The 21,019-nt window shown below is 43.7% G+C and overlaps 1 protein-coding gene across 2 annotated transcripts in view; it reads left to right on the top strand.

The window, feature by feature from the left end:
- NOL4 (nucleolar protein 4) overlaps positions 1 to 21,019 on the top strand; it is a 321,068-nt gene that overhangs the window by 182,521 nt on the left and 117,528 nt on the right. For both annotated transcript variants that reach the window (XM_040433328.1, XM_040433329.1), the window contains exons 3-5: positions 6,250 to 6,361; positions 7,671 to 7,783; positions 12,940 to 13,072. In XM_040433328.1, coding sequence (XP_040289262.1) covers positions 6,250 to 6,361; positions 7,671 to 7,783; positions 12,940 to 13,072 — 358 coding nt within the window. The remainder of the gene's footprint in view (positions 1 to 6,249; positions 6,362 to 7,670; positions 7,784 to 12,939; positions 13,073 to 21,019) is intronic.

Genomic DNA, 21,019 nt, shown 5'->3' on the forward strand with positions numbered 1-21,019 from the left:
TGGCTTGTCCAGATCCTCCAGATCCCAAAATATTGAGCATAACTGTTTAATTCCATATATTTCTGTATGAAGTGCTTACAGGTCTTTTGGATTTCAGATTGCATGGCACTCTTAATAATCTGGACATTTTTTTTATCTGTCCTCACTGGGATAATTATCTGTTTGGGTCACTATTTTTAGGAATTATTTAGACCCCCTTGCATTACAAAAATAGATTTTGGTCTTGATGAGACTGTAGTTCTGTATAACTCAATGTAGGTCAATTGGGCTAAGATTGTGCCCCCTGCCTGAATCCTAGAGAGTAAAAGAGGGCCTTTCATCGGTCCTGACATTACAATATAAGTACCTGGCACTGTAGGGCATGTTAAGGAGATGTACTCGCGCTTATTTTTTTTCCTATGAGATACTCCGTTGCCCCACTGTGTCCCCCGTTCTGGTTTCCCTCCCTGTATGTAAATCCATACAATCGGTACAGGAAGGAGGAGACGGCTGTCCAATCACAGAGGACCATGTGAAAAAAAAGCTTGCCTTCTCCCTGGCTGTGACGTGGTCCGCTGCGATTGGACTGCTCACAGCCAGGGATGAGGAGACGCCCCCTGAGAAACACGACCATCTCCTCCTCCCCTGTACCAATGGTATGGATTAGCATACATGGTGGACAACCAGAATGGGGGGCCTAGTGGGGGAACGGAGCAGCCCATGGGAAAAAAAATTAAGCGCAAGAACAGTGCCAGGTACTTATATTGTAATGTCAGGACCAGTGAAAGGTCCTCTTTAAATACATTCTTAAGTGTCCCGGATATATTCCCTTGTTATTAATACTAAGATACAAAGTATAACCTAAAAAGAGATGCTGTAGTAATGAGCGAGTGGTCAAATGATTAGCGGTATAGGCCTGGAGGTCACTATTGTCATATTATTATATGTGAGTACTCCCTAGCCAACGACAGGAGTAATTGGAATCACAGTGGCAGGGAACTGACTCCGGTGAATTGTGGTGGCACTAGATTCAGCAGTAGCCCCAACAGGTTCAGTCTCCCTGGAGAGGTCTCCTAATAGATTCTTGGCTGAATCAACTTGCCCTAGATGTGTGAGAATTCAATCCCTATAGTGGTTGTAGTTCGAGCACTTGCACAATGGTGATCCCCAGCCTCTGGAACCTCAGACCCGAACTGATGCACCCTATCCTATCATTAACCCTTGTCCTCTAACATGTTTCACAGTATTAGGGCTCTTCAGGGAGCATCAAAACTGCTCCCTGAAGAGCCCTAATATGGTGAAACACGTTGGAGAAGACTTTATAAGGAGACTTCCCCAGGGAGACTGAACTTGAGGGGGCTACTGCTAAATCTAGTGCCACCACAATTCACTGGAGTCAGATTCCTGCCACTATGGTACCAATTACTCCTGTCATTGGCTAGGGAGTACTCACATATAATAATATGGCAACAGTGACCTCCAGGCCTATACCTCTAATCACTGGACCACACCCTGATTACTACAGCATCTCCTTCTAGGTTATACTTTGCATCCTTTATTTTCATTTTATGCTTGATTTAATAAAAGTTAAGTTTTAATAACAAGGAATCTGTAGTTCTATATATCCCAATGAAAGCTTTTGTTTCTAGATTATTACCTTTTATAAAAGTTCAGTGCATTTGGAAAGTCTTCAGACAATTTCACGTATTTCACATTTTATGTTGCCACCTTGTGCTAAAATAAATAAAAAAAGTTAAAATTTTCCCCCATCATTCTGCACTCAATACTCCCTAATTCTCATTAGGGATTATTGAGTGCAGAATGATGGGGGAAACTTTCTCAAGTGAAAACAGAATATTTGAAATCTTTGCTATTGAAAAAGAAAAACTAATCTTGCATTGACATAAGTATTTAGAGCAGCGGTTCTCAACCTAGGGTTCGCGACCCCTTTGGGGGTCAATCGGCCCTTTCCGGGGGGTCGCCTGAGGCTTCCTATTAGGGCTGCACGATTGTAGCGTTACATTACCCTACTTCGTGAGATTTCCCTACCTCCTGACTTCCCTTCGCACTGCTAATGACGTGAGGAGGCGTTCCTGAGTTTTGACGATCTGCGCATGCGCAAACCGACAGTTTATGGAACATCTCAGCGGAGTTCATCTTCACACCGGGACACTGCGCATGCGCCGGCCGGAGTTAGCCGCGCTTGGCACTGGGCCGTAATATTTCCCTACTAAGGCTCTCCTGCGCATGCGCAGTGTCCCGGTGTAAAGCTGAACTTCGCTGAGATTTTCCATAAACTGTCGGTTTGCGCATACCGCAGATCGTCAAAACTCAGGAACGCCTCTTCACGTCATTAGCAGTGCGACAGGAAGTCAGGAGGTAGGGAAATCTCACGAGGTAGGGTAGTATAACGCTACAAATAGGAGAGAGATTGTTTCACACAGGAGTAACATACTTTACACGCAAAGACAGTTATGTGCGCAGTTTAGGACACATGAGGGGACACATAGGGCCATGTGGGGGACCAGCATAAGATGCTATATGTCTTATGCTGGCCCCTCTCATGGCCCTATGTGTCATAGCACACATCCCCTATAACAGCGTACTCCATAGATCCACCCCATAACAGTGCCATCCACAGGTCCCCCATAAGTGTCCTCCACAGATCCCCCATAACACTGTCCCCCACAGATCCCCCATAACACTGTCCTCCACAGATCCCCCATAACAGCGTCCTCCACAGATCTCCCATAACAGCGTCCTCCACAGATCCCCCATAACAGCGTCCTCCACAGATCCCCCATATAACAGCGTCCTCCACAGATCCCCCATATAACAGCGCCCTCCACAGATCCCCCACAACACAGCGCCCTCCACAGATCCCCCACAACAAAGCGCCCTCCACAGATCCCCCACAACACAGCGCCATCCACAGATCCCCCACAACACAGCGCCATCCACAGATCCCCCACAACACAGCGCCATCCACAGATCCCCCACAACACAGCGCCATCCACAGATCCCCCACAACACAGCACCATCCACAGATCCCCCACAACACACCGTCATCCACAGATCCCCCATAACTCAGCGTCATCCACAGATCCCCCATAACTATGTCATACCCAGCCGCGTCAGCAGCTCATATGGGAAAATGTAATGGTTGGGGGTCACCACAACATGAGGAACTGTATTAAGGGGTCACGGCTTTAGAAAGGTTGAGAACCACTGATTTAGAGCCTTTACTCAGTACTTAGTTGAAGCACCTTTGGCAGCGATTACAACCTCTGAATGCACTGTATGTTAGTACATAATTTTAACAGCTATGTGACCCTAGATCTCAATTTGCTGAGGCCTTATGTGAATACATGGATAAGCACTTAACTCAATATAAAGAAAACGAGAAACCCATTGACGCATACAGTTGAATGCAGATTTTTTTAAGTTTACAAAGTTAGTTGAAATATGGAAAACTTTCTAAAATACGTCTGTTGAGCAGAACATATGCAGGTCAAGGTAAGAGTCAGTGCTCCAGTAATGCTGATTAGACAAAAGCTTTGTGTTATGCTGGTCTACGAGATTGGCATGCGACCATAATCTAATGTACTGACATCCGGAATGTGCACAAAAAACACTAAGTATTTCATTCTGACAACAGCTTGTTTAGTTTTGTTCTCATTCAAGGTTTAGAGGGGCAGATGCAAGCAATGCTTTTTACTAAATGCTTGTGCTATTTTTTAGGCACATTTTTGCCATATTTTTAAAGGGATTATCTCATATAAGACAACCCCTTTCACATTGTATCTGCTGAGGAAATCAGCTGGTTGCCCTGGTTTATGCTTCTAGCATCCCTAGCATACAGCTGATTTTGCCGGAGTAAGACAGGCATTTCCCTTGTAGCAGCCATTGCAAGATGTAGCATTATATGACAGCGGCTCAAATGAATAGTCATCTATATAAGACAAAGATTCCTTAATGGGTGGTTGTCTCTCTTCAGCAAAAGACACTTACTAATGTATTGTGATTGTCCATATTTCCTCTTTTGCTGGCTTTATTATAATTTTTTTCCTTTTTTGGAAAGGAAGTGTCTGTGATAGGTACATAGTAGCAGTCTTGTTTTTTTCTTTATTTTTCTTTTATTTGCAACATTTCATTAAAATATGTCATCATAATCTTGTCTGAAAACCTTCCCTCCTTCCTCACACTTCCACCAATCTAACAATCATAATAAAAGAGAAAATTAAAAAAAGAAATAATGACCTTATTCCCCAATATTTTCATTCACTTGGATTCATTTAAACATTCAAACCTTGATACAGTCCTTTACTTCATATGATTCAGTCATTGTAACCAGATTAATCTAAAAATTAACATTGGGGCACTAGCTGAGTTATCCCTAGTATCTCTAGTATTTGTCAAATTGGGAGGTTTTTAATATTAAGGTTCTTTCATATTTTATCAAAATAAGTTTCCAGCATTCGCCAATCTTGTTACGACTGCTCGTTATGTATAAAACCTCACTGGGATTCTACCAGATCTGGGGTATTTGGAGCTGCACCTAACTCTGATGTTCCTCAAAAATCAAAAGAAAATAATAGAGTGTGTGAATTATAATAAAGGACCTGTCACCTCCTGGCATGTCTATTTTAGAAAATAGACAAAATAAATTCTCTAGCAGGAATAAAGCAATTCTGATCCAGGTGTATAGGTCCGAGGATCACCTTGGTGAACCAATTTATAAGGTTCTTCATGATTAGCTTGGTATCTGTATTTAATAGTGAAATCACAAAGGATTCAACCTCCAAGTCTTCAAATTTCCTTTGGGATCTAGAGAGGCCCATATACATTCACGCGAATCAGAGCAATAACTAACTTGTTTTTGATACAGTACAGGGTTTTAATATTGCTGGCCTATCCTATCCTATACTTTGGTCCATTACTAATTATCTCCTCTTTTGTTCTTACAACTAGTATATTTCCAATTAGCTTTCTAATTATTTGTTAGTTTTTCATCATTCAGAAAAAAAAATTCATAACAAAAAAAGTGTATGTTAAGCATTTTTAATTAACCTATTTTACAATCCCCAGGCTTTTAACCATTTATCAATTTATTCTTGCTTTCCTTTGTTGTTTGCCTAATACAATAGATAGAGTCTCACTTTAATCTTTATGTGATATGTTCACCCTCTTTATTCAGATACTGAATTTACTAAGTTAGTCATTTGAAGTGTACTCTTTGTGCATTCATAACATACGTTCTTATTTTCACCTCAGCCAATGTCATTTCATCCACTGGTTTTAATTAAAGCATTTAGGAAAGTAGCGGCATACAGTAAATCACACAGGAACTACATATAGGTCAGCGTACGGCAAACAGGTCATCTTGAACAACTGACCAGATTTATAGTTTCCTTCAAAAATATGTATTATGTATCATGTCTTCTGAAATATAGACTCCTAGTAAGTTTATCTACAGACTATACACCTGGTGCCTTTATGAAAGTACTAAATCAAAAGAACCAGTCTCATAAAGAAAAAATATTATTGCCAAAAATCACACGTGTATTTTCCGTTAAACACCTAAATCAGTAACATATTCTTTATTGGGAGCACACAGTTCTCTAGAATGCCATTGAGTGCTGAAGAAGGTGACTCAAATGCTGCAAAATGACCCCAGACCGGTATTCTTTCTGCACAAAGCTAAACTGCTTGAACTCCACTCCTTTCATCCTCCAAACCCAGATCACTCGATGGTGGAGAATTATCCATCACTTCAGACTGTCCATTAAACCACATGCTTCTGCGCATGGATAATTTCAGCAATGTGTGCTGCTCACCAGCCATAGAAATCCAATCACAAAACTTCCAATGAATTGTTGTATTGATGTTGGTCTCCACTTGGCTCCCTAGTTCTGTAAGTGTGCAGATGAATGAGCCCCTCCAAGTGATTGTTGCTCATAGACATTTAACTTCACATTAAGACCACTGGGCTGCTCTCAAAAATGCTCATAGTAATGCATGTGGCATAAACCCACCAATACCTTCTGGTAAAACTAACAATCAGATTTGGTGTCCACATACTTTTGGCCATGTGGAGCATATGAGTGTGTCTTGGCTGACAATGGGATTTTACACTTGTATTTCCATGGGAAATGGTTCTCTTCTATATACTGTCATATGAGATAGTCAATCTTGTTACTTGTTTTCTATTGAAACTGATTTTGTCTTTTTTACTTTATGTGGTGCTTGATCTTGTTTGATTTGTTTTAGATTTCAGAGACATATGCCTTCCTTCCCAGAGAAGCAGTGACAAGATTTCTGATGAGCTGCTCGGAGTGTCAGAAAAGAATGCACTTAAATCCAGATGGAGGAGAACATAAAGGTAAGGAAAAGTCCCTTAGATGATAATTTCTCAATGTATATTATGTACATACTCATTCTATGTACTGTATGTTACTGTTTTACTATATATATATATATATATATATATATATGTAATGTGACGGACTGAACCGTCACTGGGGCTACTGGAGAGGCCTGAGAGCTAGCCTCCTTCCTATGGACTATGCACCCAAAACTATGGAACCCCCCCCAGCTGGGCTCATTATTATACAAAGGGAAAAATGAGTAGTTTCTGCCTGTGAGTGATTACGTTATCCCATTGTGTTGGTTAATTGTATCACAGGTGGGTGTTGTCTGCCTGTGAGTGATTACATTATCCCATTGTGTTGATTAATTGTATCACAGGTGTGTGTTTTCGGCCTATAACTGCATGTGATTGGTTTATGTAAAAACTGACTCAGTCAGGTATCCACGGGGAGTGTCCCTTGCTGGAAGACCTGCATAAAAGCCTGGCATGTAGCCTCTTTAAAGTGTCAAGTTCTACCCTTCATGAAGTCTGGGCTCATGTTTGGGGGATTGCTATAATCATTATACTCTCCAGAGTATAATCCCTAGCTCTTGTAAGAGCTTGTTCCTGCATCGCTCTCTGAAAGAAGAGAGGGTCACCCACTGGAACCCTTGTCGTAGGTCCAGGGTGGGTAGAAGACAATGAGATTCCAACCAAGCTACGGCGGTTCGTGGGGTCAGCAGTGCTTACGGTGTCGAGCAGAGTGCTTGGACCCCTCTGGAAGCACTAGGAGCAGCCATCAATGGAGGTAGCCAGTCAGGGTGCTAGGAGATCTGTTACAGTGGTGGCAGCAGTGGGATTTGAACCCATGCCCCCAAAGAGACTGGAGCCTTAATCCATTGTCTTAGACCGCTCCGCCATGCTAGCATTCTAAGGTGCTGGATTGAGGCTCCAGTCTGTAATGAGTCTCCTAGCACCCCGACAGGCAGAAACTAACCATTACTGATTCTTTCCTAAAGAAGCATTTGTGATGGCTACTAATGTACCTCATTTTAGTATTTAGAAATACAGAGTCAAGCAGCAGTCATCTACTGTCTGCAAGGAACTTTTGTGAACGTTTCACATGATACCAAGAAGAAGCACATAGGGTACAAAAGTAACTCACAAGTTCCAAGGAAGTCATATGACTCCAACTTTTACTTGACAGCTACTATTGGTATAATTATGTGTCAAAACTCTGTATAGACTTCTGTATGATAAAAAAATGTAAATATATTTCAACATAAATAATAATACCTGAATGTGATCAAATACACAAATAACCACATTTTATTTCCTACAGATAATGGCAAACCACCCACCCTGGTAACCAGCATGATTGACTATAATATGCCAATCACAATGGCTTATATGAAGCACATGAAACTACAGCTCTTAAACTCACAACAAGATGAGGTAAATCATCTATCTATCTATCTATCTATCTATCTAAAAAAAAGAAACTCCACGGCACTTCCAAAAATAACGTACAGATTTTATTCCACCAGATGTGACGTTTCGGTCCTCTCAATGGAACCCTTTTCAAGCAATTGCCGCTGGCACTCCTACTTTTCTGTCTTGATTGCGGTGCTGCCCAGTGTTATATTTTTTATCTCTATCTATCTATCTATCTATCTATCTATCTATCTATCTGTCTGTCTGTCTATCTATCTATCTATCTATCATCATCATATCTATCTATCTATCTATCTATCTATCTGTCTGTCTATTATCATATCTATCTATCTATCTATTATCATATCTATCTATCTATCTATCTATCTATCTGTCTGTCTGTCTGTCTATCTATCTATCTGTCTATCTATTATCATATCTATCTATCTATCTATCTATCTATCTATCTGTCTGTCTGTCTATTATCATATCTATCTATCTATCTATTATCATATCTATCATCTATCTATCTTTCTATCTATCTGTCTATCTATTATCATATCTATCTATCTATCTATCTATCTATCTATCTATCTATCTATCTATCTGTCTGTCTGTCTATTATCATATCTATCTATCTATCTATCTATTATCATATCTATCATCTATCTATCTTTCTATCTATCTGTCTATCTATTATCATATCTATCTATCTATTATCATATCTATCTATCATCTATCTAGCTATCTGTCTATCTGTTTATCAATTATCATATCTATCTATCTGTTTATCTATTATCATATCTATCTATCTATCTATCTATGTATCTATCTATGTATCTCATCAAGCATTCACATTGTGATCTAGTATCTATTTACCAAGTTAATAGGAACTGCTTGCAGTGCTCCAGGAAATGGCCTCCTGTTGTGTTAATGAGACCACTACAATGAAAGCAGTTTCCCATTGTAACTATTCACTATTCAGTCCATCAGACACGATAATAAATGATTGTTACAAGTAATGGGTTTGTTAGGCAGCACCCTAAGTGATTTTGGACAGCTACATAGCTACAGGTGTCACTGACCGTGGATGATCACACAAGTCTCCACAGATGGTATGGTGTTACTTACATAGAGTGGAAGAGCTCCGGATCCGCAATACACTACGGACATGTGAATGGACCCAAAGAAAGACATTTACTTTAGGGCTCGTTCAAACGGACGTTTTTTCGTTCCGTATACGAAATCATTCATTTCAATGGTTCCGCAAAAAAAAACGGAATGTACTCCGTATGCATTCCGTTTCCGTATTTCCATTCCGTTGAAATATATAACATGTCCTATTATTGCCCGCAAATCACATTCTGTGGCTCCATTCAAGTCAATGGGTCCGCAAAAAAAACAGAACACATACTGAATGTATGTCTACCGTATCTGTTCTGTTTTTGTGTAACCATCTATTGAAAATGTTATGCCCAGCCCAATTTTTCTATGTAATTACTGTATACTGTATATGCCATATGGGAAAACAGAACGGAAAAACGGAACGGAACCGGAAACACTACTAAAAAAACCAACGGAAAAGCAGATCCGGGAAAAACGGCCTGCAAAACACTGAAAAAGACATACGGTCGTGTGAACGAGCCCTTACACGGAGAAAGAAAACAATACAAAGCAGCATCTCTGGTTTTATGTAGCACCTGCTGCATTATCTTAATTCAGAATATATATATATATATATATATATATATGCACTGCTCAAAAAAATAAAGGGAACACAAAAATAACACATCCTAGATCTGAGTTAATTAAATATTCTTCTGAAATACTTTGTTCTTTACATAGTTGAATGTGCTGACAACAAAATTACACAAAAATTAAAAAATGGAAATCAAATTTTTCAACCCATGGAGGTCTGGATTTGGAGTCAGACTCAAAATGAAAGTGGAAAAACACACTACAGGCTGATCCAACTTTGATGTAATGTCCTTAAAACAAGTCAAAATGAGGCTCAGTAGTGTGTGTGGCCTCCACGTGCCAGTATGACCTCCCTACAACGCCTGTGCGTGCTCCTGATGAGGTGGCGGACGGTCTCCTGAGGGATCTCCTCCCAGACCTGGACTAACGCATCTGCCAACTCCTGGACAGTCTGTGGTGCAACGTGACGTTGGTGGATAGAGCGAGACATGATGTCCCAGATGTGCTCAATTGGATTCAGGTCTGGGGAACGGGCGGGCCAGTCCATAGCATCAATGCCTTCGTCTTGCAGGAACTGCTGACACACTCCAGCCACATGAGGTCTAGCATTGTCTTGCATTAGGAGGAACCCAGGGCCAACCGCACCAGCATATGGTCTCACAAGGGGTCTGAGGATCTCATCTCGGTACCTAATGGCAGTCAGGCTACCTCTGGCGAGCACATGGAGGGCTGTGCGGCCCTCCAAAGAAATACCACCCCACTCCATTACTGACCCAATGCCAAACCGGTCATGCTGGAGGATGTTGCAGGCAGCAGAACGTTCTCCATGGCGTCTCCAGACTCTGTCACGTCTGTCAAATGTGCTCAGTGTGAACCTGCTTTCATCTGTGAAGAGCACAGGGCGCCAGTGGCGAATTTGCCAATCTTGGTGTTCTCTGGCAAATGCCAAACGTCCTGTACGGTGTTGGGCTGTAAGCACAACCCCCACCTGTGGACGTCGGGCCCTCATATCACCCTCATGGAGTCTGTTTCTGACCGTTTGAGCAGACACATGCACATTTGTGGCCTGCTGGAGGTCATTTTGCAGGGCTCTGGCAGTGCTCCTCCTGTTCCTCCTTGCACAAAGGCGGAGGTAGCGGTCCTGCTGCTGGGTTGTTGCCCTCCTACGGCCTCCTCCACGTTTCCTGATGTACTGGCCTGTCTCCTGGTAGCGCCTCCATGCTCTGGACACTACGCTGACAGACACAGCAAACCTTCTTGCCACAGCTCGCATTGATGTGCCATCCTGGATAAGCTGCACTACCTGAGCCACTTGTGTGGGTTGTAGACTCCGTCTCATGCTACCACTAGAGTGAAAGCACCGCCAGCATTCAAAAGTGACCAAAACATCAGCCAGGAAGCATAGGAACTGAGAAGTGGTCTGTGTTCACCACCTGCAGAACCACTCCTTTATTGGGGGTGTCTTGCTAATTGCCTATAATTTCCACCTGTTGTCTATCTATTGCACAGCAGCATGTAAAATTGATTGTCACTCAGTGTTGCTTCCTAAGTGGACAGTTTGATTTCACAGAAGTGTGATTGACTTGGAGTTACATTGTGTTGTTTAAGTGTTCCCTTTATTTTTTTGAGCAGTGTATACAGTGGCGGAAATAATTATTTGACCCCTCACTGATTTTGTAAGTTTGTCCAATGACAAAGAAATGAAAAGTCTCAGAACAGTATCATTTCAATGGTAGGTTTATTGTAACAGTGGCAGATAGCACATCAAAAGGAAAATCGAAAAAATAACTTTAAATAAAAGATAGCAACTGATTTGCATTTCATTGAGTGAAATAAGTATTTGAACCCTCTAACAAAAAAAGACTTAATACTTGGTGGAAAAACCCTTGTTTGCAAGCACAGAGGTCAAACGTTTCTTGTAATTGATGACCAAGTTTGCGCACATTTTAGGAGGAATGTTGGTCCACTCCTCTTTGCAGATCATCTCTAAATCCCTAAGGTTTCGAGGCTGTCTCTGTGCAACTCTGAGCTTGAGCTCCCTCCATAGGTTTTCGATTGGATTAAGGTCCGGAGACTGACTAGGCCACTCCATGACCTTAATGTGCTTCTTCTTGAGCCACTCCTTTGTTGCCTTTGCTGTATGTTTTGGGTCATTGTCGTGCTGGAACACCCATCCACGACCCATTTTCAGTTTCCTGGCAGAGGGAAGGAGGTTGTCGCTCAGGATTTCACGATACATGGCTCCGTCCATTTTCCCGTTTATGTGAATAAGTTGTCCTGTGCCCTTAGCAGAAAAACACCCCCAAAGCAAAATGTTTCCACCCCCATGCTTGACGGTGGGGACGGTGTTTTGGGGGTCATAGGCAGCATTTTTCTTCCTCCAAACACAGCGAGTTGAGTTAATGCCAAAGAGCTCTATTTTGGTCTCATCAGACCACAGCACCTTCTCCCAGTCACTCTCTGAATCATTCAGGTGTTCATTGGCAAACTTCAGACGGGCCTGCACATGTGCCTTCCTGAGCATGGGGACCTTGCGAGCCCTGCAGGATTTTAATCCATTGCGGTGTAATGTGTTTCCAATGGTTTTCTTGGTGACTGTGGTCCCTGCTAATTTGAGGTCATTAACTAACTCCTCCCGTGTAGTTCTAGGATGCTTTTTCACCTTGCTCAGAACCATTGACACCCCACGAGGTGAGATCTTGCGTGGAGCCCCAGAGCGAGGTCGATTGATGGTCATTTTGTGCTCCTTCCATTTTCGAACAATCGCACCAACAGTTGTCACCTTCTCTCCCAGCTTCTTGCTAATGGTTTTGTAGCCCATTCCAGCCTTGTGCAGGTCTACAATTTTGTCTCTGACATCCTTGGACAGCTCTTTGGTCTTTCCCATGTTGGAGAGTTTGGAGTCTGCTTGATTGATTGATTCTGTGGACAGGTGTCTTTTATACAGGTGACTAGTTAAGACAGGTGTCCTTAATGAGGGTGACTAATTGAGTAGAAGTGTCTAACCACTCTGTGGGAGCCAGAACTCTTAAGGGTTGGTAGGGGTTCAAATACTTATTTCACTCAATGAAATGCAAATCAGTTGCTATCTTTTATTTAAAGTTATTTTTTCGATTTTCCTTTTGATGTGCTATCTGCCACTGTTACAATAAACCTACCATTGAAATGATACTGTTCTGAGACTTTTCATTTCTTTGTCATTGGACAAACTTACAAAATCAGTGAGGGGTCAAATAATTATTTCCGCCACTGTATATGGGTGCCTTACTCTCCAATCTGCTCATGGAACATGTGCAGTTGTCTTCGGTAGTCATCAGGTCTGTGTCTTATATACAGACCTCTCTGCATATTAAGAAATTGTCCATGTGTTATGACTGAAGGGTGGACAGTTTTTATTATGACCCTTACATTTTTAATAGCAGAGTGCTCTCCTCAGATGGCACCGTGTCTTACCATGTGAACTCCGGTTTTGTCTGCAGGATGAAAGTTCTATTGAAAGTGACGAATTTGATATGAGCGACTCCACCAGGATGTCAGCTGTGAACTCTGACCTCAGTTCTAACCTTGAAGAAAGGATGCAGAGTCCCCAGAATCTTCATAGTCAACAAGATGGCAAGTATTTCAGATCTGTTTATTCTTAATAGATGGCCAGTTACATTGTTCTGTAATACTTTGTTCACCTCTGCGTAACAGCCTGCCAGAGTTCACCAGATCCAGCCTAGGGGATCCATCTGCTTTCATGCATAAATGTTTTGGACAGACAAAAAATTGGACCAAAAGTCAGCATTTCACCGGAAAGTGGCCAGATCCCCACCGAATCCCATTATAGTCAAGGCAGTATACGGCTAGGCCAGATCTTGTCAATTGCGGCAGGCTGTTTCTCTATTGGTTAGGGTTAGGGGCAACTGTCAAAAATAGTTCATGACCTCGATGCTTTTATATTCAAGCAAAGTATATAGCAGCAAATCAATCCATAAAAGAAGGCAGACATGGTTCAGAAGTTCAGTTGTTGTCCGGATCAAGCTCCAGAATGGAGAAGAAGTGAATGTGACTATGAAATGATCATTGGTGCCAGGTGCTATCTTCTAGGATCCTGAGAGAAAAAGAAACGGCAAATCAGTTAGGCCATTTAAATTTGTTTGCTTTCAGTTAGGGTATTACCTTATGGATAGATGGTCTGTTTTTGTTTCCTAGGTCCGGTTTTGAATGAACCTGTTATCATATCAACATTATTGTACTTTATGAGCATGAATGCTATACTATGAAGTTGGCCTTAAAATGTAAATAAATGTTTGGAGCAGTTAACCATTTAATGTCTAGGGGAACTTCCCGACTACCCCTCCCCCATACAAAGATATTGAGGAAGATAACAACTGGGCTGTTGAATACTGCTCAATCCTTTTGTTCTTGAGGAGACAAATCACCACCAAAAGTGTCTGGATGTGGCTTTTTCCTCTCTCCCCATTCACAACATATGTCGAGCTAAGTGGGCATGCACATGGAGGGATCGGGAGAGATAGTTGCCGGTTGCATGAGCATTCAACCAGCAGATATCTCGTGCATGTCCAGCCTAAGGGTATGTTCAGATGGAGGTTTTTGGGTGCGGGTTTCAGCTCTGATTTGATGCCGAACACTGGGGCGAATCTGCACTGAATCCCCCTCCCAATACTTATAACGGGAGGCTGTTCTGCAGTTTATGCATCCTGAGAATTTTTGCAATTTTTGCAATTTTCAAGACTGCGCCAAAAATATACAGGTCCATTCCTGGTGCGGTTGCTGCATGGACCTCTCAAAAAGCCGCAGCGGGTGCTTGCTAATGGTTTACCACCATTCAATGGAGCTAAACCTAAAGCGGATCCACATGAAAACCCTCAGCAGAAACCGCAGCTCAGCTATATCTGCAGTGGTATATGCGGCAAATTTTGCTGTGGAACAAGTCCTCTATCTGAACATACCCCAAGTGTTCCCTTATTTGGGTGCAGAGGTCTATACCTATACGTAAAATTTTGGGTTGAAAACTAGAGTACATCCCTCTGTGGTACGACAACCAGGACTATGTATCTAGCTAAAATTGTAAAAAATAGTTATGTTTTATGAATATGGAAATAAAATCCAGAGTGGAATAAGCTCAATCATACTGGCACAGTTTGTGTTAGTTTTTTAGATATCTGTTTGAATTAGCTGTGTAAACTGTATGACCTTAAATGAAAAGCAGCATCCAGTAAGTCGATGAGAAGGCATTGATCGCTGTCATGGTAACAGTGATCTCTTGAAGTCATACTTTGCTCAGAATACGATACCTTTTTACACAGTAGAAATCAGTTTGTAAATATTAGCACAAAGTGTATCACAGCTAGACAGCTGACCCTCCCCATCTAAAGGTTTTTCTATAGTTTCGAGAATTTTAATGGCTGTAAAGAACTATTGATGTGATTTTGCTGAAAGGTGATTGATAAGTTTGTATTTGTTAGATTGGATGTTTTTTTTAACATGTCTATTTAAAGGTGTCTCCTGATTTTACCAACCACAATACATAATTAGTAAAATAAAGTGTCCTCTTTCAAAGGATTAGAAGCAATATGTTAACCTATAAGTGTAGTAATGCCCAGAGCTTTGAAGTCGGAGTCGGTAGAAATGTACCAAATACGACTCCAGCTTAAAAGAATATTATCTGTTATTAATATTGGTTAATTTATTTATTAACTTTCATATAAACTTAGAAAAGTTTAGAAATGTAAAAAGTTTAGAAATGTAAATAAACATAAATATATTTTATGTTCTATCAATCTAAGGCCCTAATTTATCAAAATCAGTGATAAGCAGGGTGTCCTGTGGTAGAAAATCAGTTTTCACCTCTTTTGTGTTCTCTCCTGTCCTTATACTATAAACAATGATAAGCAGGGTGTTCTAGTGGTTATAGAAAATCAGTTCTCACTTCTCCTGTGTTCTTCCTGTCCTTCTACTATAAACAGTGATAAGCAAGGTGTTCTAGTGGTTATAGAAAATCAGTTCAGACCTCTCCCGTGTTCTCCCCATCCTTCTACTATAAACAATGATAAGCAGGGTGTTCTAGTAGTGATAGATAATCAGTTCTCACCTCTCCTGTGTTCTCCTTTGTCCTTATACTATAATTAGTGATAAGAAGGGTGTCCTAGTGGTTATACAAAATCAGTTCTCACTTCTCCTGTGTTCTCACCATCCTTCTACTATAAACAGTAATAAGCAGGGTGTTCTAGTGGTGATAGAAAATCAGTTCTCACCTCTCCTGTGTTTTCCCCGTCCTTATACTATAATCAGTGATAAGAAGGGTTTTCTAGTGGTGACAGATAATCAGTTCTCACCTCTTCTGTGTTCTCCTCTGTCCTTATACTATAAGCAGAGATAAGCAGGGTGGTCTAAGATAAGCAGGGTGGTCTAGTGTTGATAGAGAATCAGTTCTCACCCCTTCTGTGTTCTCCTCTGTCCTTATACTATAATCAGTGATAAGAAGGGTGTCCTAGTGGTGATAGAAAATCAGTTCTCACTTGTCCTGTGTTCTCCCCGCCCTAGTACTATAAACAGTTATAAGCAGGGTGGTCTAGGGGTGACAGATAATCAGTTCTCACCTCTCCTGTGTTCTCACCTGTCCCTAATACTGGGTATCTTTATGCTTCTCCAATACTATAAGTTACAATTCCTGAAACTGTGCTGCGCATGCTCAGTAGTAAGTTCTTCCTCTAAAAACCAAAGGAGGAAGTTCACTATTGAGCATGCCTGTAGTCATCTCAGAACTGCTGTACAGAGCAAGAAGACAGCATTAAAGGGTAAGTAACTTTTCACAGGAGCCCGTAGCCTGCCTCTGCTATGGAAAGTATCATACTCACCTATACCCCATGTGGCGAAACCAACCTCGCCACTGGGTTTTGGAAGGGCCTGGCTGCTGGCCTCTTGCCCCAGGATTATGGGCCCTCTCATCAGCCAGGCCTCATTTGTTCACAAAGGACTTGAACTAACTTGAACTCCTGGTCTAATTCGTGCCATTTTGGGATGTTAAATGTCTGTGTATTGAAAAGGGTTGTGACATTGTATGTTTAAATGGCGATTTCTGTTCTGTTGTCCCCACATGTATTGGTGATTTCCCTTTGTCTTGAGAGATAATTGGATTACTCCTCGGGTGTCTCCAGGGCAGAGAGGAGGAAACCATGATGCATTATGTAGATGGATTGTCTCTGTGTATCCTGCAGTGCTGCATATCTGTCCTGTGTCACAGTCTTCATTCTGGTCCCCTAGGGGCGTGTCCACCAGATGGGACCTGCATAAATACGGGCGGGTAGCCCTCAATAAAGTGTTCCTGTTTTACCCTTTATCATGTTGAGGCTGATGTTTGGGTAACTGATCGACGCTGGGGATTGCTATACGCTGGGAGATTTGCTATACTCCCCTGGCTATAACTACTAGCTCTTTCAAGAGCTGTTCCTGCTCCCTGGTTTTAGGAGAGGTTCACCCACTGAAGCCTGGAGCCTTGTCGTAGGTCCAGGGTGGGTAGGAGACGGTGAGACCTCAACCAAGCTTCGGCGGTTCGTGGGGTCTGCAGTGCATACAGTGTCAAGTGGAGTGCTTGGAGTCCTCGGAAAGCACTAGGAGCAGCTATCAACGGAGGTACCCGGTCGGGGTGCTAGGCGTTCCGTTACATTTGGTGGCAGTCGTGGGATGGCGTCCTAGTGTGAGGAGAAGCAGCTCGGAGACACCGTTCGTGGATTTACTAAATTGAGGGCAACGCTAGTATCCATACAGCGCCCCTGGCTACAGCAGGATGGAATCGGCTAGTCTTTGGACAGCGTTCTATGGCGAGGAGGAGGAGGCAGCTGCAGACTACAGGAATGCAGACAGAAAGGAAGTCTGGTATGATGCCCTGGAAAATGCCCAGCGGCGGCGAGGTGAGAGTCTCCCCAGTTATGAGCAGCGGCTACAGAAGCGTGTGGCGATGCGGATGGGTCTCTTGGGAGAGCAGCCCCTGGATGACTGGGTAACAGAGCTCCAGAACCTGGTATGTAAGGAGCTTTGGCTAGAGGACGCTTACCAGGCCCTAAGGTGGCATGTCATTCAACATTCCCCCTGGATGGCTGAGCACGACAGACCCGAGGGTGAGGAGTTTGATGGACCGGGGTTACTATGGGATGCCTTGGAGGAGGACATTGATCTTGGCAGCACGGAGGAGTCTAGGTTTTGGGATATCTACGACTACCGGATGGGCATGTATGTTTATGCTGACGGAAGGGAGGTGAGCAAAGACATGACCCACCTGGTAACAAGGGAGTGGGAGCTGGAGCAGACCTACCAACACCTGCTCAGCTCCATTCATCCCCAACCTACTCGACAAGCAGAGCCAGATCTGCCCTCCTGCAACTAGGAAGACTTGCCGGCAATACCCCCTGCTTCCCTACCAACTCCCAAAGTAGGGAACTTCATCGACTGGTTCTGGGAAGACCTCCCGATGGCAGGTGGAGATGGGACCGAGGTCTCTCCACCGGCCCTACAGAGATGCTGGACGGCCGGTTCAGATCCCCCACCAACCCTGCAGGAATGCCAGGAGGAGGAGGTAAGCGATTCCTCCTCTCCACAGCCGATCTGCAACAAGGTCCTGGGGATAGGATTCCCTGACCACATCCCAGTAGAAGAGCTGGCATCTGGGCAGAGCACAGTCAGCCTCTGCCCCCCCCCCCCTATCCTCTCCTCCAGAGCCGGACATCCCACAGGCTACCCCAGCGGAAAAGCTGGCATCTGGGCAGAGCGCAGTTGGCCTCTGCCCTCCCCTATCCTCCTATCCAGAGCCTGACTCCCCACAGGCTACCCCAGCAGAAGAGCTGGCATCTGAGCAGAGCGCAGTCGGCCTCTGCCCTCCCCTATCCTCTTCTCAAGAGCCGGACATCCCACAGGCTACCCCAGCGGAAGAGCTGGCATCTGGGCAGAGCGCAGTTGGCCTCTGCCCTCCCCTATCCTCTTATCCAGAGCCTGACTCCCCACAGGCTACCCCAGCAGAAGAGCTGGCATCTGGGCAGAGCGCAGTCAGCCTCTGCCCTCCCCTATCCTCTTCTCCAGAGCCGGACATCCCACAGGCTACCCCAGCGGAAGAGCTGGCATCTGGGCAGAGCGCAGTTGGCCTCTGCCCTCCTCTATCCTCTTATCCAGAGCCTGACTCCCCACAGGCTACCCCAGCAGAAGAGCTGGCATCTAGGCAGAGCGCAGTCAGCCTCTGCCCTCCCCTATCCTCTTCTCCAGAGCCGGACATCCCACAGGCTACCCCAGTGGAAGAGCTGGCATCTGGGCAGAGCGCAGTTGGCTTCTGCCCTGCTCTATCCTCTTCTCCAGAGGCTGACTTTCCACAGGCTACCCCAGCGGAAGCGCTGGCATCTGGGCAGAGCGCAGTCGGCCTCTGCCCTCCCCTATCCTCTTCTCCAGAGCCGGACTTCCCACAGGCTACCCCAGCGGAAGAGCTGGCATCGGGGCAGAGCGCAGTCCGCCTCTGCCCACCAAGTACCTACAGCTCCAAGCTAGAGAGCAACAAGGAAGCAAGGAGAGGCAGATGCCCACTCAACAGCTGGGGACATTCAAAATTCAACAGGTCCAGTATTGGGTTGTGGGTGGACTGCCAGACTAACTCAGGTACTGACCGTGAGGTCAGGTATCTGGTTAGTCTTCCCTGGAAGGGGGAGATGTGTGGCGAAACCAACCTCGCCACTGGGTTTTGGAGGGGCCTGGCTGCTGGCCTCTTGCCCCAGGATTATGGGCCCTCTCATCAGCCAGGCCTCATTTGTTCACAAAGGACTTGAACTAACTTGAACTCCTGGTCTAATTCGTGACATTTTGGGATATTAAATGTCTGTGTATTGAAAAGGGTTGTGACATTGTATGTTTAAATGGTGATTTCTGTTCTGTTGTCCCCACATGTGTATTGGTGATTTCCCTTTTGTCTTGAGAGATAATTGGATTACTCCTCGGGTGTCTCCAGGGCAGAGAGGAGGAAACCATGATGCATTGTGGGGATGGATTGTCTCTGTGTATCCTGCAGTGCTGCATATCTGTCCTGTGTCACAGTCTTCATTCTGGTCCCCTAGGGGCGTGTCCACCAGATGGGGACCTGCATAAATACGGGCGGGTAGCCCTCAATAAAGTGTTCCTGTTTTACCCTTTATCATGTTGAGGCTGATGTTTGGGTAACTGATCGACGCTGGGGATTGCTATACGCTGGGAGATTTGCTATACTCCCCTGGCTATAACTACTAGCTCTTTCAAGAGCTGTTCCTGCTCTCTGGTTTTAGGAGAGGTTCACCCACTGAAGCCTGGAGCCTTGTCGTAGGTCCAGGGTGGGTAGGAGATGGTGAGACCTCAACCAAGCTTCGGCGGTTCGTGGGGTCTGCAGTGCGTACAGTGTCAAGTGGAGTGCTTGGAGTCCTCGGAAAGCACTAGGAGCAGCTATCAACGGAGGTACCCGGTCGGGGTGCTAGGCGTTCCGTTACACCCCGCCACTCTTGTCCTGCATGCTGGCTCCCATGTGTCCATTTTCTGGTCCATGACTTTTTTAATTCGTCCCCGGCATGGTCATGATCATCTGCTCGGCTGCAGCCCATAACTTTAGTGGTGATTTGTCTCTTAGGTACATGTCAATGCTGAATCCAGTCATTGGCTGCAGTAGAGCAGATGATCCTTGTCACGCCAGAGAGCAAGTAAACAATCTGCATACCGGAGGATGAACACATGGGAGCCAGAGTGCAGAACTGGAGCTGCCGATAGCAGGTAAGTACAATATGAATCTTTCCATAAAGAAATATTTTCTAACTTTTTCTGAGGACAAATTCATAGACTTCTTAAAAATTATTAACCATATAACGGTGCTTTCCAGTTATTAAATGTATAGCGCATTGCATATTTACTTGAAGAAAATTTCAGGAATTTCAGAAATTGTATTCCAGAAATTGTATTCCAATTAATATGGTTTAAATTCTATCTAAGTAGCCTGATTTCTTACCTGATAGTATGAAAAAGCCAGATGGCATTTTACTACAGTAACTTTGTGATTCCTAAATTATTGATCATTTATGAAGGATTCGGAGTCTGAGCCGGAGTTGGAGTGTGATAAAATGCAGAACTTTGTCTTACCAACTCCAGTCATCCAAGTTTTACTTAGAAGCCCTTTAGGGCCATATAATATGCAGCCTCCTTCAGGCAGTTGAAACCCCCTCCCAGAGATGACAACCTCACTGTTGTTCCGGCACGAGCTTCTCCTAGGCAAGGAAAGAACAGTTGTTCAGCCATCTTTAGCTGTAAGTATAGTAGTAGGCAGAAAATGGCACGACCTCTAAGGGCATTATTATGTTGTTTTTATCTTGCAGCAAGGGTTTTCAGGTAATAATAAGGGACCAGAGAACATAATTCAGCTGGTTATAGACTGTATCTGCTGAGTAATAATAATAATAATTCAGACTTCAGCTTAAGGCTTTATTCACACGTTCGTAATAATGGGTCCGCATACGTTACGCAAATTGTGGAACGGGTGCAGACCCATTCATTCTCTATGAGGCA

This window comes from Bufo bufo, chromosome 5, assembly GCF_905171765.1.
Source record: "Bufo bufo chromosome 5, aBufBuf1.1, whole genome shotgun sequence".
NCBI lineage: Eukaryota > Metazoa > Chordata > Amphibia > Anura > Bufonidae > Bufo > Bufo bufo.